This window comes from Mustelus asterias, unplaced genomic scaffold, assembly GCF_964213995.1.
Source record: "Mustelus asterias unplaced genomic scaffold, sMusAst1.hap1.1 HAP1_SCAFFOLD_221, whole genome shotgun sequence".
NCBI lineage: Eukaryota > Metazoa > Chordata > Chondrichthyes > Carcharhiniformes > Triakidae > Mustelus > Mustelus asterias.
Genome location: NW_027590205.1, coordinates 595,635 through 623,530, shown reverse-complemented (window position 1 = coordinate 623,530; position 27,896 = coordinate 595,635). Strand labels below are relative to the sequence as shown.

The 27,896-nt window shown below is 45.7% G+C and overlaps 1 protein-coding gene across 1 annotated transcript in view; it reads right to left on the bottom strand.

Annotated features, from left to right (window-relative positions):
* The window catches only part of LOC144485819 (uncharacterized), a 124,193-nt gene that overhangs the window by 46,064 nt on the left and 50,233 nt on the right, over positions 1–27,896 (bottom strand). Inside the window, 3 exon segments of the mRNA XM_078203899.1 lie at positions 7,469–8,339; positions 25,379–25,489; positions 25,570–26,236. Coding sequence (XP_078060025.1) covers positions 7,469–8,339; positions 25,379–25,489; positions 25,570–26,236 — 1,649 coding nt within the window.

Sequence of the window (27,896 nt, the reverse complement as noted above, 5' to 3'; positions counted from 1 at the left end):
AGTTCATCAACGCAGTCACACTGGGGAGAAACCATTCACCTGCTCTGTGTGTGGGAAGGGATTCACTGACTTACCTAATCTGCAGAGACACCAGCGAGTTCACACGGGGGAGAGACTATTTACCTGTTCTGACTGTGGGAAAGGATTCACTCAGTTATCCCACCTGCTGAGTCACAATTTCACTCACACCAATGAGAGACCCTTTAAATGCTCTGACTGTGGGAGTGGATTCAAAAGCTCTGGAGAACTGGTGTCCCACCAGCGCATTCACACTGAGGAGAGACCGTTCAGCTGCTCTCACTGCACAAAGAGATTTAGAACGTCATCCAACCTGTGGACACACCAGCAAGTTCACACCGGAGAGAAGCCATTTACCTGCTGTATGTGTGGAATGGGATTCACTCAGTTATCCCACTTGCTAAGTCACAAAGTCACTCACACAAGTGAGAGACACTTTAAATGCTCTGAGTGTGGGAGTGCCTTCAAACATGTTTCAGATCTGAGGGTCCACAAGCGCATTCACACCGGGGAGAGACCGTTCAGCTGCTCTCACTGCACAAAGAGGTTTAGAACGTCATCACACTTGCAGGTTCACCAGCGAGTTCACACTGGGAAGAAACCATTTACCTGCTCTGTGTGCGGGAAGGGATTCACTCAGTCATCTGCCCTGTCGACGCACACAGTCACTCACACCCAGGAGAGACCCTTTAAATGCTCTGAGTGTGGGAGCAACTTCAAAAGCTCTCAGGAACTGATGGTCCACCAACGCATTCACACTGAGGAGCGACCGTTCAGCTGCTCTCACTGCACAAAGAGATTTAGAACAGCATCCAACCTGCAAAGATATCAGCGAGTTCACACTGGGGAGAGATCATTCATCTGCTCTGTCTGTGGAAAGAGATTCACTGTTTCATCCTCCCTGCAGAGACACCAGCGAGTTCACAAGTGATTCCAGGAGTTGGATTCTGCTGTTATTGTTTCTGCTCTCAATTATATCTCGGGCTGCAATTTATTCATTCTCAAAGTTGGTCACTGGGGAGGGTTGGAGGGTTTCTTTCTGCTGGACTGGCCGCTCTCATGACTTTGCTCCCAGTGGGCTGATGCTCTTTGAGCCTGGGAGAGCACATTTCCACTGAAATGATCCACAAAAACTGATGAAGGACATTTATTTTTCCGGGATAGTAAATAGTCTATTCCCTCCACTAGATCAAAAATAAAGACAGAAAGAACTGGAAAAACACAGCAGCTCTGGCAGCATCTGTGGAGAGAGAAACAGAGTTAATGTTTCACGTCCAATGTAACTCTACTTCAGAACTAAAGAGAGGGAGAAATGTGATGGGTTTGATGCTGGTGAGAAATGGGGGAGGGGCAGGTAGAACAAAAGGCAAAGTCAGGGATTGGATGGAGGGTGGGTGAGATTAAATGACAAAAATGTCCTGGAACAAAAGGCAAAGGGAGAGGTAATGGTTATAGTAAAGAAACAAAGCATTGGTCCAGAGTAAGTGTTAAGGCAGAATAAAGGACAGCTCTGTCTGGAAGCAAAAAAATATGAAAACAAGATGCAGACTGGCACTCGGCAAAAAACAAACCAAAATGGAGGAGAGAGTTCAGGATGTGAAGTTGTTGAACTCAGTGTTGAGTCCAGAAGGCTGTAAAGTGCCTCATCGGAAGATGCGGGGCTGTTTGTCCAGCTTGTGTTGGGCTTCTCCGGAACATTGCAGCAGGCCGAGGACAGAAATGTGAGCGTGAGAGCAAGGTGGGGAATTCTAATGGCAAGCAAGCGGAAGGTCAGGGTCATGCCTGTGGGCTGAGCGGAGGTGTTCCACAAAGAGGGCAGGGAACAGGCTACAGATGAATTAAAGAGAAACTATTTGTGTCCAGAACATTGTGAACATCCTTTTACTCTGGTTGTTTTTGATCCTCAAGTCATTTTCTGTTTGTTTTAACCATGTTCTGTTTCATTAATAAACTTTTATCAGTAAAAATATTTGATTGATCTGGATTTTTCCTGCTGAGATTGATGCACTTTAGGGAAAGTGGGTGAGAGGGGTTGGCAGGCTCTTTAACAGAAAGTGATCCCTCTAAGGTAATTGGCAAAAGAGCCAGAGGGGGAGATGGGATTTTGTTTTTGACTCAGCGATGTTAGAAAATGGGGTTCAGGGAGTCAATTAACCCTTTCTCCCCTTTTCCCAAACTCTGAAATGATTCCCAGTGATAACCCTTATTGGTGACAGTGGTTAGATTTTATTCAGTATCAATAAGAGCTGACACAGGCTAATGTCTGAGCAGTCGTATCAAAGTGCAGCAGCATTACCATTACACTCTGGGTAGAAGCAGCATCTCCACGGAAATGCTCCCTGCTCTGCCCCAGATGCCATGGCACCAGTCAATGCAATATGTAAAACCTCGACAAATCTCTGTGCTCGGGGAATCCCTCCTTATACTTTGTTACATCACAAAGTCTATGGAGACTGATTTAACCCAATCATTGCCCAGCTAACATTTGAACGGACCAATTAGAAAACGTGTCATTGAACCACCTGTATCCGCCCAAGCCAAGTCAAACTCTCAAACAATTGTCTTCCCACGCTCCGTCCCTGGTACAGGGAGTCAGCATTCCCATGCCAAGCAGTGAAAACATGGTGGCCTTGACACACAGGTGTCATCCAGGATTCAAGGCCCTCTTGTTTTGCCTGTCTTCTCGCAGCTGTTTATCTCCCTGTTCCCACACAGGAAGTCATCTGTTCTCAGCTCTGCTGGATTTCTGATGAAGTTTGATTCCTTTTACACCTTTCAGATCAACAAAACATTTGGTCAATGAAGATCCAAGCCACAATTTCCCATCCTGTCACCTGTCAACCATCCTTACCCAGAGTGTAATCACAACAGGAATAAAAACAGGAGAAGTGTAACAATCAAATTCAAAATAAACGCACAGCCAGTCATAGAATCTAATATAATATTCACTAATTAGCAAGAAAACCCAAAGAAGGGGGTTCCCCAGGATTCTTACAGTCCACACCTTGAGGGGGAGGAGAACTCTCTCTCTGACCCTCACTCAATTTCACTCCGTTATTTTCCAGTTCTGTTCTGGCCCCGCCTGGGGTAACACTTGGTTGATCTTGTCTTCCGAAAGAGCATCGTGAGTTCCAGGTTACTTATACAAAAGGACAGATGCTTCAAGCAACAGATCAAGCATGGATGCAAAAGATTCTCCAGCTCTCTCTTTACCCCTATCCAACTTGTGGACAGTTCTTACTCAGTATTATTTCTCCCAAGCGGTTAATTGTCCTAATCTATAATATTATCCATTTTACTTTAATTTTCCTCACTTTGTGAGCATGTGCAGTGTGTTTAATTGGATCCTGATTGTTTTGAACTCAGTTTCTCTGGAGTGTGTGTCAGTGCCTTGATGGAGTCACAATGTTGTCTCAATGCCCTGGCCACATTAACCATTTCATCTCCTGCTGTGTCTCAAGTAGCTGTGCGTGTTTGGGACCCGCTCTTCACTCCATCTCACCATGAATTTAGGCTTGCTATTTTTCACATGTAACAAATCACATCTGTACACTCACTCCGCTATCCCAAAATCATGTCACACATTCTTAACTCTCAGATGTGTTGATGAAAAGATCAATATGTCTGTCTTTCTTATCTTCCCCTGTTATAGTGCTGATATTTCGTATAATGGCTGGGCTTTCAAATATGGATTTCTTTTTAACAGAGTTCATGGACAATGATAAAAGTTCCAAGAGAAAATATCCACCTCTTCATCCCATCTCACGTTTTAGAGGTGTTGATGGAAAGGAGGTCATTGATATTGTTAAATATCATAATAAAAAAAACTACCAGTTCAGACAATACTGAGATGTCAATCATTAAGCAGATTATTGATTGTGGAGTAAAACCATTGACATATTTGCAACCAGTCTTTTCAAACTGGGCTATTTCCCTGTAAAATGAAAATCGACAAAGTTACTCCATGGTTTAAAGCTGGAGACAAACCTGATTTTACTAATTACAGGAGTGTCCTCACTTTTCTCATTTTTCAAAGAAAAGAGAAGTTATTTGCTAAATGGTCTGATAATTCCATTCCTCAATGTAACTCACTGTGTAATAGTCAGACCAAGTCAGTCTATCTCATTATCACTGATGGAATTTGTGGAGAAAATGACGAATGCTGTGGACAAAAAGACAATTTACAATCGAGGTTTTTACTGATCTTACACAGATTTTGATACAATTGGCCATGGAATATTACTTAAAACACTGGAAACAAGGGACTAGGGGAGTAGTGAATAAGTGGCTCAGAAGTTATTTGGAAAATCTCAACAATTTGTAACAGTCGATGATGTGAATCAGATTTTGTGAATAATCTGTGTGGAGTCTCACAGGGATCTGTTTTGGGCCTTAAATTGTTTATTTTATATATTAATGACATTTGGAATGTATCAAAGTTATTACAATTAGTTTTGTTTGCAGATGATGCCAATATTTTTTATTCTGGGTGGGATCTTCAAGAGCTTATTGAAATTGTTAGTGCTGAATTGGAGAAAATAAAAATATTGTTTGTCAAAAATGAATTGTGACTGACTCTGAGTGGAACGAAGTTTATGTTATTTGGTGAAGTAAATCCCTTGGTTAATATAATAAACAATGGCAACATTCACAAAAACAGAAGAGGGGTCAGACCCCTCTGATGAAGGGTCATTTAGACTCGAAACGTTGGCTCTATTCTCTCCCCACAGACAATGTCAACATTTATTTATTCATGGGATGTGGGTGTTGCTGGGACAGCATTTATTGCCCATTCCTAATTGTCCTTGAACTGAGAGAGCAATTAAAGGCAGCCATGTTGCTTTGGATCTGGAGTTACATGTTGGTCAGACCAGATAAGGTTGGCAGATTTGCTTCCCTAAAGGACATCAGTAAACCAGATGGGCTTTTAGGACAATCGACAATAATTTCTAATCATCATTAGACATTTAATCCCAGATTTTCATCTAATTTATATTTCACCATTTGCCACAATAGGATTCGAACCTGGGTCCCCGGAGCATTACCCTGAGTCTCTGGGTCACTCGTCCTGTGACACTGCCACTACACCATCGCCTCCCCAATATGGAAATATAGTTCTGGGTGTTCTCCTAGACCATACCTTTTGTTGGAAACCACATATACAATATATATTAAAACAAAATAATCAAAGAGTATTCTATGATTTCTATGAGTATTGAAATTCTGAGTAAAACTAAATTTATATTGGATCTGCAGTCCTTGCATATTTTGTATTGTTCATTTGAGATGATTCTTCAGAGGTTTGGGGAAACGTTATAAAGCATGAATATTTGGGCGACATGGCGGCACTGCGGTTAGCAGTGCTGCCTCTCAGTGCCAGGGACCCGGGTTTGATTCCTGGCTTGGGTCACTGTGTGGAGTCTGCACGTTCTCCCTGCGTCTGTGTGGATTTCCTCCGGGTGCTCCGGTTTCCTCCCACTGTCCGAAAGACGTGCTGGTTAGGCGCATTGGCCATGCTAAATTCTCCCTCAGTGTAGCCAAACAGGTGCTGGAGTGTGGTGACTGGGGGATTTTCATTAACTTCATTTCAGTGTTAATGTAAGTCTACTTGTGACACTAATAAATAAACATCAAACTTTAACTTTATTAATCCGATCTATATGTTACAGAAAAAAGCCAAATTAATAGTAATAAAGTGAATTTTCAAGAACTTAGCAACAAATTATTTCTAAAATGTCCAGGTTTTAAAGTTTAGGGAGTCCGTTGAACTGAAAACTGCAATGATTTTGGATGAAGCAAAAAATGAATCATTGCCTGAAAATTTGCAAAGAAACTGTTGACTTTAAGGGATGATGATCATGTATTAAATAGAAAAAAACAAGTTTAAAAAATGTTATGTTTGTACAACTTTGAAGTCTGTGTATATTTCAGTTTGTGGATGAATCTTTGGAATGCTTTGGGTGAAGATTTGAAAATATGTGTAAATACAGCTTTAAAACAATGTATAAGCTTCAAATGTTAGTTTATAGAAAGTCATGGAATTAAATAATGGTATTATCTATGAGTTTAATAGAAATACTATTTGAATAATCACAATAATGAGAAAATTATGTGACTGGGAAATGGGAATGATGAAGTATTTGATCTGTATTTGTGAAAAGGAGTTGAGATTTATAAATTTATACTTTTTCCTAGTCCTTTTTGATCAGGTGTTTATTTTATTTATGTGCAGTGCAATATAGTATCTTAGTGCAGCACGGTGGTATAGTGGTTAGCACTGCTGCCTCACGGCACCAGGGACCCATGGCCAGTTCCCGGCTTGGGTGACTGTCTGTGCAGAGTCTGCACGTTCTCCCCGTGTCTGCGTGGGTTTCCTCCAGGTGCTGCGGTTTCCTCCCATAGTCCGAAGGACGTGCTGGTAAGGCACATTGGCAGTGCTAAATTCTCCCTCAGTCTCCCCAAACAGGCGCTGGGTTGTGGCAACTAAGGGATTTTCACAGTAACTTAATTGCAGTGTTAATGTAAGCCTGTTTGTGACACTAGTAAATAAATATACTATTATAGTGTCATGTTCAAAATAAAAAAATCAGTTCAGTGTAACATAGGTAAGGGGCCCATTAAATACTCCCACAAGAGACCTCATACCTTTACCATTTCTTATCTCGACCCAAACCGATCCTTCATCCTGATCTTTCAGGCTAAGGTGGTAGCTCTGTACTGAACTAATGTCATCGTTAATTAATGGGAGATCCTGTCACCTTTTCCTAGCTTCCTGCCATTCCATTATGTCAAATACCCTTTATTTAGATCCCAGCCTAGGTCACCTTTCAACTAAGTCTCTGTAATGTCTATCAGGACACACACATTTATCTCTATCCGCGCTGACAATTCATCCTTTCTGTTATAAATGCTGTGTGCATTTTCAGAGATTCAATAATCCAATAGGGATTTAATGAGAAACCTCTTTACCAGCGAGTGGTGAGACTGTAGAACTCACTACCACAGCGAGTGGTTGAGGTGAACAGCATGAATACATTGAAGGGGAAGCGAGATACATACATGAGGGAGAGAGGAATAGAAGGATATGCTGATGGGGGAGATGAAGAGGGGTGGGTGGAGGCTCATGTGGAGCATAAATACTGACACAGACCAATTGAGCCGACTGGCCTGGCCCTGTGCTGTAGACTCAATGGAACAGAGACAAATGTATTTATTTTAGATCTACCTGTAGTGGTAGGAAAAACAATATTTACTCTCCAGGATAAAATAAATGTCCTTCACCAGTTTTTGTGGATCATTCCAGTGGAAATGTGCTCTCCCAGGTTCAAAGAGCATCAGCCCACTGGAGGTAAAGTCATGAGACCGGCCAGTCCAGCAGAAAGAAACCCTCTGGCCCTCCCACTTCACCAACTGTCAGAATGAATGTGGTTCAGTCCTGGGTGTGATTAACAGCAGAATCCAATGCTTGTAATCGCTTATGAACTCGCTGGTGTCTCAGCAGGTGGGATGATCGTGTGAATCCCTTTCCACATTCATTGCAGGCAAACGGCCTCTCCCCAGTGTGAAGTCGCTGGTGTGTCAGCAGGTTAGATAATCGACTGAATCCCTGCTGACACACAACGCAGTTAAATGGCCTCTCTCCAGTGTGAACTCGCTGGTGTGAAATCAGGTTGGATGAATCACTGAATCCCTTGCCGCACACTGAGCAGGTGAATGGCCTCTCCTCGGTGTGGACTCGCTGGTGTGTCTGCAGGCTGGATGCCTGACTAAATCCCTTCCCACACAGAAAGCAGGTGAATGGCCTCTCCCCAGTGTGAGTTCGCTGGTGTGAAAATAGGTTGGATGAATCACTGAATCCTTTACCACACTCAAAGCAGGTGAAGGAAGCCTCCCCAGTGTGAAGTTGCTGGTGTCTCAGCAGGTTGGCGGAGTTACTGAATCCCTTCCCACACACAGAGCAGGGAAACGGCCTCTCTCCGGTGTGAACTCGCTGGTGTGAATACAGGTTGGATGACTGAGCAAATCCTTTACCACACATGGAGCAGATAAATGGCCTCTCCCGAGTATGAACTCTCTGGTGTGTCTGCAGTGTGGATGAATCGCTGAATCCCTTCTCACACACGGAGCAAGTGAATGGCCTCTCTCCATTGTGAACTCGCTGGTGTATCAGCAAGTGTGATGACTGAGTAAATCCCTTCCCACAATCAGAGCAGGTGAATGGCTTCTCCCCGGTGTGAACTCGCTGGTGTGTCAGCAAGATCGATAACCGAGTGAATCCTTTCCCACAATTGGAGCAGGAGAATGGCCTCTCCCCGGTGTGACTGCGTCGATGAATTTCCAGCACCGATGGGGAACGGAATGACTTTTCACAGTCCCCACATTTCCATGGTTTTTCCATGATCTGAGTGTTTTTCTATCTCTCCTGCAGTTTTCACAATACATGCACTGGAACACTGTCACTCGGGTTGCACGGGCCTCGATGCTTTTCTGTTCACACCAATGGTTCACCCAACTCAAGCAGATAAACGTTTCTTCTTCCAGATTCAAACCGATGACATTCAGCTCCCATGAATTGAGTGAATATTAGACCTTGACATTTCTATCAGCAAATCATCTCCTTCTAATATCCTGTAAAAATAATTTACAAAAGTCATCACTGTCAGAACAAGATAGAAATTCAGATCAGACAATTCTAGTTCCTGTGGAACATTGCAAAGGATGTCAATAACTTTAAGAGAGAGAGAAACCTGGGCCAACCTTTCCAGAGCCTGCAACCTCCTTGGATTCACTTCCTTTCCCTTCAGTTGCTGCAAGTCCCCAATTTCCCCCAGAATGAGGAAAGAAATGGAAAGGGGGAAACATTGATTTCCTCCCAGATACTGTACAGAGGAGGAAGTTTCACTCTGAAGCTCATTGGACAGCTTCCACATTGTGACATCACAATGGAGCTCTGCCTGAATCAGCCAATAGGAATCAGTCTCTTCCACAATGACGTCATGGTGTTCCAGTGCGCAGGCCCGGGCGCGCGGACACGGAAGCCCCACCCCCACCCATTGTTCCCCTCCCCCTGCACCCCCTCCATCCAAGGTTTCCAGGCAATCGGCTGGCGGCTCCGGACAGAGCGAGAAGCCGCTCAGTGATCTCCCCCTCTCCCCGGCCCGGGACTGCGCATGTCCAATGGAGAGGCGACACTGCGCATGAGCGGGGCAGCCCGCCTTCTGACCTTCGTGCTGAGGTGTTGACCAATGGGAAAAGACCGGAAGGACTCTGGTCCTTCAGCCAATCGGGCTTTGTGATACTCAGATTGAGATGCACAACAGACTGAAACTTCCTCCTGTGGCCAACATCTGTGAGTGGGAAAGATTGGATTGTCCAGCCAGTCCACCATATTGGCCGTTCGCTTTGCGTGTTGGCCAGTATAGTGTGCTCCAGGCAGGGGGCGGGCAGGCAGAGGATAAGGAGTTCAAGCGGGCTTAATGCGCGCCTTGCGGTGAGCTTTTGGAAATGTGGCCGCTGGGAGGAACGCCTTGGTCGGCGTGAAGTTTCTGTTTCAAGTGCTTGGGTTCGTGACTTGTGCAAGAACTTTTTGTTTCGGCTGGGGCTTGTTGAATGCTGCTCTCGCTGGGATTCCTGTGCCTTGAAAGGCGTGGCCCAGGTAGATGCAATCTCGGAAGACCCAAGCCAGGGAGGAGCCATTTGGGAACTATGGTTTCGGAATGTTCAGCCGCGGAAGGTGTGACCCCAGACGGTGCAGCCCCAGTGGGTGTGATTTTGGAAGATCTGGCCCAGAGTGGTGGACTTTGGAGGACTGTAGTTGAGCGTTGTCGACTTCGGACGGTGGAATGTTGATGGGCGAAGCTCTGGAAGGCGATGCCTCCGAAATGTTTCACAATTGTCTGGTTGTTCATGGATTGTTTGTTATTGTAATATGTGGTTTTCCTGTTATGGTTGTTGGTGGTTTGTTCCGGCCCCCATCTATTTTCTTGCGTTATTTGTGGCCTGGGGGGCATCCCCCCCTGGATAAAGTCACCCCCGGGGGGTGTGACATCCACTTGGGGAAAGTTCTGGGTGGTGAAGCCCCGGACATAGTAACACCAGAGGGATTTTTATTCTCCGGCAGAAAAATTGGGAAGGCAGGCCCGAACTGAGTACCCTGGAGAGACTCTCCCACCGCCCCGGCTGAAATTCCGGAAGGGATTCCGGATTGAGTAGGCGGGGTGGTTTCCCCATTTCCCCCCACCGGCTGAACATCCGTAAGGTGTAACCCCCGGATATGAGTACCACTGGAGGGTTGCATCCCCCGGCTGGTGGACAAACCCAGGGGACGGTGCCCTTATGCTTCAGTGTTTATTTTTTGTTGTGTACAGTTGTAGTGTTGTGTTAATATTTGTAGATTATGATTTGTAAATGGAGGTGTATTTTGAGGGCAATGCCCTGGAAAACAGTAATTGACGATGAACCCTTCCGAAATGGAAGGTAGTAATTGATAAATGGATGGTGTTAGCCATCGGTAATGTATTTTTCATGGATTGTTTGTTATTGTAATATGTGGTTTTCCTGTTATGGTAGTTGGTGGTTTGTTCCGGCCCCCGTCTATTTTCTTGCGTTATTTGTGGCCTGGGGGGCATCCCCCCCTGGATAAAGTCACCCCCGGGGGGTGTGACATCCACTTGGGGAAAGTTCTGGGTGGTGAAGCCCCGGACATAGTAACACCAGAGGGATTTTTATTCTCCGGGAGAAAAATTGGGAAGGCAGGCCCGAACTGAGTACCCTGGAGAGACTCTCCCACCGCCCCGGCTGAAATTCCGGAAGGGATTCCGGATTGAGTAGGCGGGGTGGTTTCCCCACTTCCCCCCTCCGGCTGAACATCCGTAAGGTGTAACCCCCGGATATGAGTACCACTGGAGGGTTGCATCCCCCGGCAGGTGGACAAACCCAGGGGACGGTGCCCTTATGCTTCAGTGTTTATTTTTTGTTGTGTACAGTTGTAGTGTTGTGTTAATGTTTGTAGATTTGTAGATTATGATTTGTAAATGGAGGTGTATTTTGAGGGCAATGCCCTGGAAAACTGTAATTGACGATGAACCCTTCCGAAATGGAAGGTAGTAATTGATAAATGGATGGTGTTAGCCATCGGTAATGTATTTTTCATGGATTGTTTGTTATTGTAATATGTGGTTTTCCTGTTATGGTAGTTGGTGGTTTGTTCCGGCCCCCGTCTATTTTCTTGCGTTATTTGTGGCCTGGGGGGCATCCCCCCCTGGATAAAGTCACCCCCGGGGGGTGTGACATCCACTTGGGGAAAGTTCTGGGTGGTGAAGCCCCGGACATAGTAACACCAGAGGGATTTTTATTCTCCGGGAGAAAAATTGGGAAGGCAGGCCCGAACTGAGTACCCTGGAGAGACTCTCCCACCGCCCCGGCTGAAATTCCGGAAGGGATTCCGGATTGAGTAGGCGGGGTGGTTTCCCCATTTCCCCCCTCCGGCTGAACATCCGTAAGGTGTAACCCCCGGATATGAGTACCACTGGAGGGTTGCACCCCCCGGCAGGTGGACAAACCCAGGGGACGGTGCCCTTATGCTTCAGTGTTTATTTTTTGTTGTGTACAGTTGTAGTGTTGTGTTAATGTTTGTAGATTTGTAGATTATGATTTGTAAATGGAGGTGTATTTTGAGGGCAATGCCCTGGAAAACTGTAATTGACGATGAACCCTTCCGAAATGGAAGGTAGTAACTGATAAATGGATGGCGTTAGCCATTGGTAATGTATTTTTTCACATTTGTTCTTTGTGTATTTGTAATTGTTTTGTATTAACGTATTTGTAATAAACAAAAAGAAACCAACATCTGTGAGTGGGAAAGATTGGATTGTCCAGCCAGTCCACCATATTGGCCGTTCGCTTTGCGTGTTGGCCAGTATAGTGTGCTCCAGGCAGGGGGCGGGCGGGCAGGCAGAGGATAAGGAGTTCAAGCGGGCTTAATGCGCGCCTTGCGGTGAGCTTTTGGAAATGTGGCCGCTGGGAGGAACGCCTTGGTCGGCGTGAAGTTTCTGTTTCAAGTGCTTGGGTTCGTGACTTGTGCAAGAACTTTTTGTTTCGGCTGGGGCTTGTTGAATGCTGCTCTCGCTGGGATTTCTGTGCCTTGAAAGGCGTGGCCCGGGTGGATGCAGTCTCGGAAGACCCAAGCCAGGGAGGAGCCATTTGGGAACTATGGTTTCGGAAGGTTCAGCCGCGGAAGGTGTGACCCCAGACGGTGCAGCCCCAGTGGGTGTGATTTTGGAAGTTCTGGCCCGGAGTGGTGGACTTTGGAGGACTGTAGTTGAGCGTTGTCGACTTCGGACGGTGGAATGTTGATGGGCGAAGCTCTGGAAGGCGATGCCTCCGAAATGTTTCACAATTGTATGGTTGTTCATGGATTGTTTGTTATTGTAATATGTGGTTTTCCTGTTATGATAGTTGGTGGTTTGTTCCGGCCCCCGTCTATTTTCTTGCGTTATTTGTGGCCTGGGGGGCATCCCCCCCTGGATAAAGTCACCCCCGGGGGGTGTGACATCCACTTGGGAAAAGTTCTGGGTGGTGAAGCCCCGGACATAGTAACACCAGAGGGATTTTTATTCTCCGGGAGAAAAATTGGGAAGGCAGGCCCGAACTGAGTACCCTGGAGAGACTCTCCCACCGCCCCGGCTGAAATTCCGGAAGGGATTCCGGATTGAGTAGGCGGGGTGGTTTCCCCCATTTCCCCCCTCCGGCTGAACATCCGTAAGGTGTAACCCCCGGATATGAGTACCACTGGAGGGTTGCATCCCCCGGCAGGTGGACAAACCCAGGGGACGGTGCCCTTATGCTTCAGTGTTTATTTTTTGTTGTGTACAGTTGTAGTGTTGTGTTAATGTTTGTAGATTTGTAGATTATGATTTGTAAATGGAGGTGTATTTTGAGGGCAATGCCCTGGAAAACTGTAATTGACGATGAACCCTTCCGAAATGGAAGGTAGTAATTGATAAATGGATGGTGTTAGCCATCGGTAATGTATTTTTCAGATTTGTTCTTTGTTCATTTGTAATTGTTTTGTAATATCGTGTTTGTACTAACCAACGGAAAATCTTTGCATTGTTTGTGGCCTGGGGGGTATCCCCCCCCCCCCCCCCCCCCCGGATAGAGTGACCCCCGGGGGGTGTGACATCCAGTTGGGGAAAGTGTCCGGGGCACCCAGAGGGGTAACACCGGGGGGGTTTTGTTCTCCGGGAGAAAAATTGGGAAGGCAGGCCGAATTGAGTATCCCGGAGAGCTTTTCCCACCGCCCCAGCCGAAAATCCGGAAGGCAGTCCGGATTGAGTAGGTTCGGGGTGGTTTTCCTGTCCCCCCGCCTCCAGTCGAACATCCGTCAGGTGGAACCCCCGGACCTGAGTCCCTCTGGAGGGTTGCATCCCCCGGCAGGGGAAAAACCCAGGGGACGGTGCCCTTATGCTTCAGTGTTTATTTTTTTTGTTGTGTACAGTTGTAGTGTTGTGTTAATGTTTGTAGATTTGTAGATTATGATTTGTAAATGGAGGTGTATTTTGAGGGCAATGCCCTGGAAAACTGTAATTGACGATGAACCCTTCCGAAATGGAAGGTAGTAACTGATAAATGGATGGCGTTAGCCATTGGTAATGTATTTTTTCACATTTGTTCTTTGTGTATTTGTAACTGTTTTGCATTAACGTATTTGTAATAAACAAAAAGAAACCAACATCTGTGAGTGGGAAAGATTGGATTGTCCAGCCAGTCCACCATATTGGCCGTTCGCTTTGCGTGTTGGCCAGTATAGTGTGCTCCAGGCAGGGGGCGGGCAGAGGATAAGGAGTTCAAGGCGGGCTTAATGCGCGCCTTGCGGTGAGCTTTTGGAAATGTGGCCGCTGGGAGGAACGCCTTGGTCGGCGTGAAGTTTCTGTTTCAAGTGCTTGGGTTCGTGACTTGTGCAAGAACTTTTTGTTTCGGCTGGGGCTTGTTGAATGCTGCTCTCGCTGGGATTTCTGTGCCTTGAAAGGCGTGGCCCGGGTGGATGCAGTCTCGGAGGGCCCAAGCCAGGGAGGAGCCATTTGGGAACTATTGTTTCGGAAGGTTCAGCCGCGGAAGGTGTGACCCCAGACGGTGCAGCCCCAGTGGGTGTGATTTTGGAAGTTCTGGCCCGGAGTGGTGGACTTTGGAGGACTGTAGTTGAGCGTTGTCGACTTCGGACGGTGGAATGTTGATGGGCGAAGCTCTGGAAGGCGATGCCTCCGAAATGTTTCACAATTGTATGGTTGTTCATGGATTGTTTGTTATTGTAATATGTGGTTTTCCTGTTATGATAGTTGGTGGTTTGTTCCGGCCCCCGTCTATTTTCTTGCGTTATTTGTGGCCTGGGGGGCATCCCCCCCTGGATAAAGTCACCCCCGGGGGGTGTGACATCCACTTGGGGAAAGTTCTGGGTGGTGAAGCCCCGGATATAGTAACACCAGAGGGATTTTATTCTCCGGGAGAAAAATTGGGAAGGCAGGCCCGAATTGAGTACCCTGGAGAGACTCTCCCACCGCCCCGGCTGAAATTCCGGAAGGGATTCCGGATTGAGGAGGCGGGGTGGTTTCCCCCATTTCCCCCCTCCGGCTGAACATCCGTAAGGTGTAACCCCCGGATATGAGTACCACTGGAGGGTTGCATCCCCCGGCAGGTGGACAAACCCAGGGGACGGTGCCCTTATGCTTCAGTGTTTATTTTTTGTTGTGTACAGTTGTAGTGTTGTGTTAATGTTTGTAGATTTGTAGATTATGATTTGTAAATGGAGGTGTATTTTGAGGGCAATGCCCTGGAAAACTGTAATTGACGATGAACCCTTCCGAAATGGAAGGTAGTAATTGATAAATGGATGGTGTTAGCCATCGGTAATGTATTTTTCAGATTTGTTCTTTGTTCATTTGTATTTGTTTTGTAATATCGTGTTTGTACTAACCAACGGAAAATCTTTGCATTGTTTGTGGCCTGGGGGGTATCCCCCCCCCCGGATAGAGTGACCCCCGGGGGGTGTGACATCCAGTTGGGGAAAGTGTCCGGGGCACCCAGAGGGGTAACACCGGGGGGGTTTTGTTCTCCGGGAGAAAAATTGGGAAGGCAGGCCGAATTGAGTATCCCGGAGAGCTTTTCCCACCGCCCCAGCCGAAAATCCGGAAGGCAGTCCGGATTGAGTAGGTTCGGGGTGGTTTTCCTGTCCCCCCGCCTCCAGTCGAACATCCGTCAGGTGGAACCCCCGGACCTGAGTACCTCTGGAGGGTTGCATCCCCCGGCAGGGGAAAAATCCAGGGGACGGTGCCCTGGAGGGCGGCGGATTTGCTGCAATGTTTATTCTTGTTGTGTTGTACTAATGTTTGTCACTTTGTAGATTATGATTTGTAATTGGAGGTGTATTGAGAGGGCAATGCCCTGGAAAACTATGACCGTTAGTGAACCCTTCCGAAATGGAAGGTAGTAACTGATAAATGGATGGCGTTAGCCATTGGTAATGTATTTTTTCACATTTGTTCTTTGTGTATTTGTAACTGTTTTGCATTAACGTATTTGTAATAAACAAAAAGAAACCAACATCTGTGAGTAAAACACTTTCTTTTCTCCCCCTTTCCATTTCTTTTCTCATTCTGGGGGAAATTGGGGACTTGCAGCAACTGAAGGGAAAGGAAGTGAATCCAGGGAGGCTGCAGACTCTGGAAAGGTTGGCCCAGGTCTCTCTCTCTTAAAGACAGTGACATCCTTTGCTCCCTCAGCTTGACACATTTATTTGTCTGGCTAAAAGGATGGTCTCTTTCCTAATGTTCACAATTAAAGGGCTGGTTTCCCCAGGAGATGGCTGACATTTAAGGGAACAAATTAATATAGGACAGAGATATGTCTAGTTTTGTTCTATTGTACAGATTAGATTTTATTTATAGTCCTGTAATAAAGTACATTTATTTGGAGAGAAAGCGAAGATGAGGTGGGATTTCTTCACTCAAGGATGTGGTGAAGCTTTGGAATTCTTTACCTCAGAGGACTGTAAAGCTCAGTCATCAAGAATTTTCAAGTAAGGGTTTGATATGTTTCTAGATATTCAAGATATCAAGGGATCCAGGGGATACTGTGGGGAAAATGGTGCTCAGGTACATCTGGGTGGCACGGTGGCTCAGTGGTTATCACTTAAAGGGCAGGAGATGGCTGACATTTAAGGGGACAGTAAATTAATATAGGACAGAGATATGTCCAGTGTTGTTATATCAGACAGGTTTATTCCTGGTCCTGCAATAATTACATTTATCATTCCAATCTTGTAATATAGTCCTGTAGCTACGTTATATATTTCCAGTTATAGAGTCATTCCAGCACAGAAGGAGTCCATTGGACAACTCGAGTCCATACCGACTCTCTCTGTAACTTCACAGTTTTTTTGCACTTTTTTCATGATTTTCACAGTGACTTCATTGCAGTGTTAATGTAAGCCTCCTTGTGACACTAATTAATAAACAATCAAAACTAAACTATAAACCGCCTTGGCGAACACTTACCCGAAGATCAGAGGCTGAATGCCCTTGATCTTCGGGTAAGTGTCCTCCAAGGTGGCCTTCAAGACTCACGACAGTGCAGAATCGCTGAGCAGAAACTGATAGCCAAGTTCCGCACACACGAGGACGGTCTCAACCGGGATCTTGGGTTCATGTCACACTATCTGTAACCACCACAACTTGCCTGGGCTTGCAAAATCTCACTAACTGTCCTGGCTTGAGACAATTCACACCAGTTTAACCTGTGCTTAACCTTCTCTCCACTTGCATTGTACCTGTAAAGACTTGATTACCTGCTAAGACTCGCATTCCAACCATTATCTTGTAATGGAGTTTGTGTCTATATATGTCCTGTTTGTGAACCAAATCCTGCACACAGCTGATGAAGGAGCAGTGCTCCGAAAGCTCGTGCTACTGATAAACCTGTTGGACTTTAACCTGGTGTGGTGAGACTTCTTACTGTGTCTACCCCAGTCCAACGCCGACATCTCCACATCCAGGACAGGAAGCAGTGAGCATGGATTTGTCAATCAGCCTCAATCAGCACCTTCAGGAGAATTGGGAGGGTGAATATTAGATACAGCAGAGTGAGAATGGAGGGAGAGTGTGTGGGATGGAGATTTACAGCGTTTGGGGAATGAGAGCGGAAAGAATGTTCCATAGAAACTAGAATTGTCTGTTCTGAATTTCTATCCTGTACTGACACTGATGAATTTTATAAACTCCTTTTGCAGGATAGATTTGCAGAAGGTGAGGATTTACAGGCAGAAATCTCAAATCAAACAACACATCAAGACCTGACAGATTTATTCATTTGCTCAGGTTCTGAATATCATTGGCCTTTGAATCTAAAAGAGAAATCTTTTTCTGTTCTGTTTGCTTCAGAATTCTTTTTTAACATAAATGTGACTGAAAAACCACTGAAACACAGATACACCCGAGTGAGAGTGTTCCAGTGTACTGTGTGGAAAGAGATTTAACCAGTTACACAGCCTGAAAATACATCGCAGCATTCACAGCGGGGAGAGACTGTACCCGTGTTCTGTGTGAGAGTTAACTCATTGTTGAACCTGGAGAGTCACAAGAACACCCGCACCAGGGGGAAACCGTGTAAATGTGGGGACTGTGGGAGGCGATTCAGGGTCCCATCACGGCTGGAATCTCATCGACACATTCACACTGGGGAGCGGCCATTCACCTGCTCTGTGTGGGAAGGGATTCACTCAGTTATTCAGCCTGCAGAGTCACAATCTCACTCACACCAATGAGGGATCCTTTAAATGCTCTGACTGTAGCATTGGCTTCAAAACCTCCGGAGAACCAGTGTCCCACCAGGTGTCACACTGAGGAGAGACCGTTCATCTGCTCTCACTGCACAAAGAGGTTTAAAAGCTCATTCAATCTGCAGCGACACCAACAAGTTCACACTGTACAACATGCTACTGTGCAAAGGGACCTGGGAGTCCTTGTGCAGGAGTCGCAAAAACTCAGTCTGCAGGTCCAACAGGTGATCAAGAAGGCAAATGGGATGTTGGCATTTATCGCGGGGGGATAGAATATAAAAGCAGAGATGTCTTGCTGCATCTGTACAGGGCATTGGTGAGGCCGCAGCTGGAACACTGTGTGCAGTTTTGGTCCCCTTACTTGCGAAAGGATATATTGGCCTTGGAGGGAGTGCAGAGAAGGTTCACCAAGTTGATACCGGAGATGAGGGGTGTAGATTATGAGGAGAGATTGAGCAGATTAGGTTTGTACTCGTTAGAGTTTAGAAGGCTGAGGGGGGATCTTATAGAGGCATATAAGATAATGAAGGGGCTGGATAGGGTAGAAGTGGAGAGATTCTTTCCACTTAGAAAGGAAACCAGAACAAGAGGGCACAGCCTCAAAATAAAGGGGGGTCAGTTTAGGACAGAGTTGAGGAGGAACTTCTTCTCTCAGAGGGTGGTGAATCTCTGGAATTCTCTGCCCACTGAAGTGGTGGAGGCTACCTCGCTGAATATGTTTAAATCACGGATAGATGGATTTCTGATCGGTAAGGAAATTAAGGGTTATGGGGAACGGGCGGGTAAGTGGAACTGATTCACTTCAGATCAGCCATGATCTTATTGAATGGCGGGGCAGGCTCGAGGGACTAGATGGCCTACTCCTGCTCCTATTTCTTATGTTCTTATGTACACCCAGATCCCTCTGCCTATCAATACTCTTAAGGGTTCTGCCATTTACTGTATATTTCCTATCTGTATTAGACCTTCCAAAATGCATTACCTCACATTTGTCCGGATTAAACTCCATCTGCCATCTCTCCGCCCAAATCTCCAACCGATCTATATCCTGCTGTATCCTCTGATGGTCCTCATCGCTATCCGCAAATCCACCAACCTTTGTGTCATCCGCAAACTTACTAATCAAACCAGTTATATTTTCCTCCAAATCATTTATATATATTACAAACAGCAAAGGTTCCAGCACTGATCCCTGAGGAATGCCAGTTGTCACAGCCCTCCATTCAGAAACGCACCGAGTCAGTTTTGTATCCACCTTGCCAGCTCAACTCTGATCCCATGCGACTTCTTCTGCACCAGCCTACCATGAGGGACCTTGTCAAAGGCCTTACTGGAGCCCATGTAGACAACATCCACTGCCCTACCCTCATCAATCATCTTCGTCACTTCCTCGAAAAACTCGACCAAGTTCGTGAGACACGACCTCCCCTTCACAAAACCATGTTGCCTCTCACTAATACGTCCATTTATTTCCAAGTGGGAATAAATCCTGTCTCGAAGAATCCTCTCCAATAATTTCCCTATCACTGATGAAAGGCTCACCGGCCTGTATTTACCTGGATTATTCTTGCTACCCTTCTTAAACAAAGAAACAACATTGGCTATTCTCCAATCCTCTGGGACCTCCCCTGTCGCCAGTAAGGATAGAAAGATTTCTCTCAAGACTCCAGCAATTTCCTCCCTTGCCTCTCTCAGTATTCTGGGGTATATCCCATCAGGCCCTGGGGACTTGTCTACCTTAATGTTTCTCAAGAACCCCAATACCTCCTCCTTTTTGATCTCAACATGACTCAAACTATCTACACAACCTTTCCCAGACTCATCATCCACCAAGTCCTCTTTGGTGAATACTGACACAAAGTATTCATTTAATACCTCGCCCATTTCCTCTGGCTCCACGCATCGATTCCCTCCCTTGTCCTTGAGTGGGCCAACCCTCTCCCTGGCTACTCTCTTGCTCTTTATATATGTATAAAAAGCCTTGGGATTTTACTTAATCCTGCTGACCCCTTTTAGCCCTCCTTACTCCTTGCTTAAGTTTCTTTCTACTTTCCTTGTATTCCACACTTGCTTCATGTGTTCCCAGCCTCCTCGCTTTGACAAATGCTTCCTTTTTCTCTTTGACTCGGTTCACAATATCTCTCGTTATCCAAGGTTCCCAAAACTTGCCATACTTATCCTTCATCCTTACAGGAATGTGCCGGTTCTGAATCCCTATCAACTTACACTTGGAAGCCTCCCACACGCCAGATGTTGATTTGCCCTCAAACATCTGTCCCATCTTGTAGCTATTTATTAGCGACCAGTCATTAACAGATGAGAAAGTTATGAGCCTTAATTGAGTTATAGTTAATCAATGAATCAGTCGTTATAGTAAAAGATTGAGTTTTATTTGCTGTAAGAGTTTAATTGCTGTGTATGTAAAGAATGTGCAATGAGGATAAACGTACTGGCGAGAGAGACCTTCAAGCTCTGATTAGCCTCAACATTTGAAACTGTGTGAATAAGGGATTGTATAGAATCAGCTAAAGGGATAGTATGAACCAGTTCTCTTGTATTCCTGTCTAAGATAATGAGAGGTGGTGGTGTCAGTAATTGAGGATCCAGTTAAATTAATCTAGTGATCAAATTGACCAACTGTTGTGATTCAACAGGCCCAACTCTGACGTGAGGTAATTGTCACTTTGGGAATAAAAGTAGAGGTTCTGAAGGTCTTCCTTGGGAGCCAAATACTAAAGACTCCCAAGGCTGAGTTCCAAGGAAATTACTGTCAGAGAAGGAGCCAGACTCCCAAGGCTGAATTCCACAAGAATTCCTGTCAAAGAAGCAGCCAGAGAGGGTTACGCTTCAACGGACCAATCACCCACTTGAAGTTGTAAAAGTCAATGTCCTAAAGTTGTTCAGTAAAACTTTTTCATTCAGTAAAATTCTTTTTAAATTTGCTATCCAGAGAATTCTGCCTTTACCACAAAGAGGGCAGGGAACAGGCTACAGATGAATTAAAGAGAAACCATTTGTGTCCAGAACATTGTGAACATCCTTTTACTCTGGTTGTCTTTGATCCTCAAGTCATTTTTCTGATTGTTTTAACCATGTTCTGTTTCAATAATAAACTTTTATCAGTAAAATATTTGACTTTTCTGGACTTTTCCTGATGAGATTGATGCACTTTAGGGAAAGTGGGTGAGAGGGGTTGGCAGGCTCTTTAACAGAAAGTGAGTCCCTCTCAGGTAATTGGCAAAGGAGCAAGAGGGGGAGATGAGATTTTGTTTTATTTTTTGACACAACGAGTTGTTCTGATCTGCCTGAGAACAGATTCGATAGTATCTTTCCAAAGGGTAAAGACTTGAAAGGGAAGAATTTGCAGGAATGTGGGGACAGATCAGTGTGGTCGGATGAATCAGAGAGTCCTTTCAAAGCGATAGCAGGGGCACGATGGGCTGAATGGACTCCTCCTGCAGCCTGTCAATCTCAGCCTCCTGCTTTTGTGCAGGTTTGAAGGGCAGATTTCATTGCAGCCTCTTCCCTGTATATGTATTTAAAGAGACAGGTTTCTCTTTAGCTCTGAGTGACTGATATAACAATTGGTTGGAGGCCCATTTCCCAGTCAGTCCTCCAGCACCTTCCTGTCTCTCTATTAGTGCGACGCCCAGGGCAGTTTCCCAACTGGGGCGCAGGCCCCATTATTCTCTGCTAAATTCAGCCCTCAGCTCCGTCGCCTGGCTCTCATTGACACGAGCAATAGGGAGACAGAAAGGTGCCCCAGGCTCAAATGGGAAATCAAAACTTGTGGCTTTAAATGAACTGTTAGAATTTCTGTGACAATCAATAATTTAAAAAATGAATTCTAAACCCAGTGAGTAAATTAAAGAATCACATGACAAAACTTCAAGTTTTTTGATGTTTACTCCAACAAACTGGAAGCAACAATGACTAAACACCGTTCTTTGTAAGGAACATTGCCCTTATTCTGTAAAATTGAACTTTGCCCTTTTACTCTTAACACAATCAAATATCCCACTGAACAATTATATTTTACTCTGTCTCCAAAATTTTCCAAAAACCAGTCCAAAGTGATTCTTCACTCCCCGAGTGTTTATTTCCTTTTCCAGTCTGGCAACCTTTAATCCCAGAACTGTCCTTCACAGTGATGGTTCTCCTGGACATTTTCCCACTAACACAAGCAAGGTGAATCTTCCAGCCTTGTTACACAATCCTCAGGAATTTGTGACCGACATTCAACACCGGAGCAGAAGTCGGCCATTTGGCCCTTTGAGTCTGCTCCACCGTTTATTTAGATCATGGCTGATCTTTTTGTGTTGAGTTCCACATTCTTGTTCTACACCCGATACTTTTGATTCCCGTACCCAACAAGAATTGGTATGAAGGCAACGTTCTGCTGTTGTTGGAATCTGAAACAGAAACAGGAAATGCTGGACAGTCTCAGCAAGTCTGACAGCATCTGCAGAGAGAGAGAGAATGGAGACAACATTTGGAGTCAGGATGACCCTTTGTCAGAGCTGAAAACAAAGAAAATCAGACAAATTTGATACTGTGAGGGTCAAGAATTGGGAAGCAAACTATTAAACCTCCTCTGAACCACTTTCAATGCATTTGTATCATTTCTTAAATAGGAGACAAAGCTGCAGCCAGTGTTCAAGATGCAGTCTCAGCAACGCCCTGTATAACTGAAGAACATCTTTACTCCTGTGTTCAATTTCTCTCGTGATAAAGGAGAGCATTCCATTTGTAAGAACTTTGATTTATTTGAACTAAGATTTATGGGGGTTCTCTTGTTTACAATAACCTCCCTAATCGTAAATCACACCAGGTTCCAGTGACTTAACCATATGGCAAGAAAGAACACTTTAAATGGTGAAATCAGAAAGTTTGTTAACCATTAAAAACGTAACAAGTCAGAACGATAAAAGGCAAAGTATCGATTAACAGTGAATAGAGAAAGCTTAACTTTAACAATTGAACAGACTTCTCTCCATCCCTCTCAGACCAGGACATGAAGTGACCGCTCCAAAAACGTGGATAGCTTGTAAAACCAACAGCTCTCAACACCTCTCTGTAAACATCTCTCCCTCCACCTCTCTCTACCAAATTGCCTTCTCAAGACCACTTTTTTATACTTTAAAAATGTCAAAAGTCCATCTGAGCCAATTCCCATAAATCTTCAATTATGAATTAAAATAGACACGAGTTTTCAGGCGATTTAAAAAACAGGCCGAAGGGCCTGTTTGTGCTGTAGTTTTCTATGTTCTAAATGAACTGTCTGCTGAAAGGGTTAACTTTTCTACAGAACCTAAAGGGGTGGGGACTGAGCAGAAAAAACTTGGCACACAATTACATCACTTTACACAAGTTTAAAACAAAACAAATGATTTTGAACTTCATCTATTAATTTTTTTGTCATATTCCTCAATCTATTTACTTTAATTTGATCAGTTTTTGTTAGGGATGGGTAACTTCTGTTCTTTATAAACTAATTCACTCATTTTGTTAATTCTACATGGGCTCGGAGAATCAGAACGCAGACTTTATCATCCTTATCCTTTTTCTCCCTTTGCCACCACTCCCTCTGTTTTGCGGGAGGATCGTGGGGATTCCAATCAGAACGAATCATTTTATCATAAAAGTAAAATACTGCGGATTCTGGAATCTGAAACAAAAACAGAAAATGCTGGAAAATCTCAGCAGGTCTGACAGTATCTGTGGAGAGAGAATAGAGCCAATGTTTTGAGTCTGGATGACCCTTTATAAGAGCTCTTACGAAGTGTCATCCAGACTCGAAAGATTGGCTCTATTCTCTAATCATTTTAATCGATAAGTTTCCTGTTCTTAGTTTCTGAATGGCAGGTAAGAGACCTGTCCGGTCCCCACTGGAGCTCTGATTTTTCACTGGCCATGCTTGGGTAAGATTATAACCATTAGAATCTACTCTCAGAGATCTGCTTTTCAGTCCAGTGCTACTTGGAGTATACCGTCACTTCACCGACTATCAGGTCACAAGTCCCTCACAGTTCTGAGCACAAATTTATAAAATAATTTAAACATGCCTGAGAACGCTTCTTAACTTCTTAGTCAGCTTCCTACCCCCGTCTGTTGATTAGTCAGACCCCATTTTTACAGATTCCAGGTTTCTCAGCTGCTGAACACCAGCCGGTCCTGCAATAATCTCATAGAATCTCTAAAGTGCAGAAGGAGGCCATTCGGCCCATCAAGTCTGCACCAACCACAATCCCACCGACCCTATCCCCATAACCCCATGCATTTACCCCAGCTAGTCCCCCTGACACTAAGGGGCAATTTAGCACAGCCAATCCACCTAACCCACACATCTTTGGACTGTGGGAGGAAACCGGAGCACCCGGAGGAAACCTACACAGACACGGGGAGGATGCGCAAACTCCACACAGATAGTGGCCCAAGCTGGGAATTGAACTTGGGTCCCTGGTGCTGTGAAGCAGCAGTGCTAACCACTGTGCCACGTGCCGCCCCAGTTTAATTCTAACTCATTCTGAGTAAATATTCTCACCAGGTCCTCTGTTGGGGCCCTGCTAAGCAGCTTTAATGGTCCATGATTGCAGAAACTGAGCAGTCACAGGAATGTGGTCAAGATAGTCCAGTCCCATAATGCCTCACATTCAATCTGCAGTCCTTCAATTATAACAGAATATGTGGCTGTATGTAGCTGCCTCGGACATGGTCAACCCCAACACTGCCTTCCTGAACTGTTACAATGCCTGAGGTGTAAGTACACCCACAGTGCTGTTAGGGAGGGATTTCCAGCTACACATTCCAGACTTTCACTGGACTGTAGGTGGGTTCCAGATTGATATATTCCATTCAACCACACCCAAGGTGAGTTATTCCAATTCCTTTATTGTCCAGGACAATATATTCACAATATCTTTAAAACAGAAATTAAACATTCCCATTTGATTTCCGGTATTAACATATTCTGTTAGTTTGTTCTTTATTGTCGATGTCAGGCTGGGGTTGGTCCTCTTGGAGCAAAGGAGGTTGAGGGGAGATTTGATAGAGGTGGACAAGATTCTGACAGGTTTAGATAAGGTGGACAAAGAAAAGCTGTTCCCATTAGCTGAAGGGACAAGGACGAGGGGGGGACACAGATTGAAGGTTTTGGATCAGAGATGCGGGGAGGGATGTGAGGAATGACCTGGAACTTGCTGCCTACGAGGGTGGAGGAAGTGGAGACAATAAACAATGACAAAGGAAATTGGATGGGCTTCTGGGGGAGTTTCAAACAGAAATAGTGACGATCTCTTAACTTCCTAACACCCTGTCACTCTGTGATCCTTGCGAAATTTGAAACCAGGTATTCGCAACAAGACTCAAAGAGCATCAGCCCACTGGAGGCAAAGTGGTGAGACCGGCCAGTCCAGCAGAAAGAAACCCTCTGACCCTCCCCATTGACCAACTGTGAGAATGAACAAAATGCAGTCCTGGATGTAATTGAGAGCAGAAACAATAACAGCAGAATTCAACCTCTGGAATCACTTGTGAACTCGCTGGTGTCTCAACAGGTTGGAGGACCGAGTGAATCCCTTCCCACACTGAGAGCAAGTGAACGGCATCTCCCCAGTGTGAACTCGCTGGTGTGTCCGCAGGCTGGTAGAATCACAGAATCCCTTCCCACACTGAGAGCAAATGAATGGCCTCTCCCAGTGTGAACTCGCTGGTGTGTCCACAGGTTGGATGAATGACTGAATCCCTTCCCACAGAGAGAGCAGGTGAATGGTCTCTCCCCAGTGTGAACTCGCTGGTGTGTCTGCAGGCTGGACAATCGAGTGAATCCCTCCCCACACTGAGAGCAGATGAATGGCCTCTCCCCAGTGTGAATACGCTGGTGTGTCCGCAGGTTGGATGAATGACTGAATCCCTTCCCACACACAGAGCAGGTGAATGGTCTCTCTCCAGTGTGAACTCGCTGGTGTGTGTGCAGGCTGGATGACTGAGTGAATCCCTCCCCACATTGAGAGCAGATGAATGGCCTCTCCCCAGTGTGAACTCGCTGGTGTCTCTGCAGGTCAGATGACAGAGTGAATCCCTTCCCACACTGAGGGCAGGTGAATGGCCTCTCCCCTGTATGAATGCGCTCATGTGCCCGCAGGTCGGATGACCAAGTGAATCCCTTCCCACACTGAGAGCAGGTGAATGGCCTCTCCCCCGTGTGAACTCGCTGGTGCCTCCGCAGATTGGATGAACAAGTGAATCCCTCCCCACACTGAGGGCAGATGAATGGCCTCTCCCCAGTGTGAACTCGCTGGTGTGTCCGCAGGCTTGATAAATGACTGAATCCCTCCCCACATTGAGAGCACATGAATGGTCTCTCCCCAGTGTGGCTGCGTCGATGAGCTTCCAGCTCTGATGGGTATCTGTATCTCTTCCCACAGTCCGCACAATTCCATGGTTTCTCCATGGTGCAGGTGTCCTTGCCTCTCTCTTGGGTGGACAATCAGTTGAAGCCTCGTCCACACACAGAACACGGGTACAGTCTCTCCCCGCTGTGAATGGTGTGATATTTATTCAGGCTGTGTAACTGGTTAAAGCTCTTTAGTCCGTGCGCTGGAAGACTCTCACTCGAGTGTGGCAGTGTGTTGGTGCTTTTCCAGTCACACGGACACGTGAAATCTTTTCAAATCAACAGACTGGACAACAATTTCTCCTTTTAGATTCAAAGGCCGATGATATTCAGCTCCCAAGGAATATGACTCTGTCAGATCTGGATGTGACGTTTGAGATTCGGCCTGTGATTCCTCTTTCAATATCCTGTAAAACAAGTTCACATAAGTCATCAGTGTCAGTACAGGATAGAAATTCAGAACAGACAATTCTAGTTTCTATGGAACATTCTTTCCTATTTCAGTCCCAAAAAGCTGTGAATCTCCATCCCACACACTCTCCCTCCATTCTCACTCTGCTGTATCTAATATTCACCCTCCCAATTCTCCTGAAGGTGCTGATTGAGGCTGATTGGCAGATCCATGCTCACTGCTTCCTGTCCTCGGATGAGGAGGATCGCAACAGACACCTCCAGACGCTGAAAGATGCCCTCATAAGAACAGGATATGGCGCTAGACTCATTGATCAACAGTTCCAACGCGCCACAGCGAAAAACCGCACCGACCTCCTCAGAAGACAAACACGGGACACAGTGGACAGAGTACCCTTCGTTGTCCAGTACTTCCCCGGAGCGGAGAAGCTACGGCATCTCCTCCGGAGCCTTCAACATGTCATTGATGAAGACGAACATCTCGCCAAGGCCATCCCCACACCCCCACTTCTTGCCTTCAAACAACCGCACAACCTCAAACAGACCATTGTCCGCAGCAAACTACCCAGCCTTCAGGAGAACAGTAACCAAGACACCACACAACCCTGCCACAGCAACCTCTGCAAGACGTGCCGGATCATCGACACAGATGCCATCATCTCACGTGAGAACACCATCCACCAGGTACACGGTACATACTCTTGCAACTCGGCCAACGTTGTCTACCTGATACGCTGCAAGAAAGGATGTCCCGAGGCATGGTACATTGGGGAAACTATGCAGACGCTGCGACAACGGATGAATGAACACCGCTCGACAATCACCAGGCAAGACTGTTCTCTTCCTGTTGGGGAACACTTCAGCGGTCACGGGCATTCGGCCTCTGATATTCGGGTAAGCGTTCTCCAAGGCGGCCTTCGCGACACACGACAGCGCAGAGTCGCTGAGCAGAAACTGATAGCCAAGTTCCGCACACACAAGGACGGCCTCAACCGGGATATTGGGTTCATGTCACACTATTTGTAACTCCCACAGTTGCGTGGACCTGCAGAGTTTCACTGGCTGTCTTGTCTGGAGACAATACACATCTTTTTAGCCTGTCTTGATGCTCTCTCCACTCCCATTGTTTTGTTTCTTAAAGACTGGATTAGTTGTAAGTATTCGCATTCCAACCATTATTCATGTAAATTGAGTCTGTGTCTTTATAAGTTCTGTTTGTGAACAGAATTCCCACTCACCTGA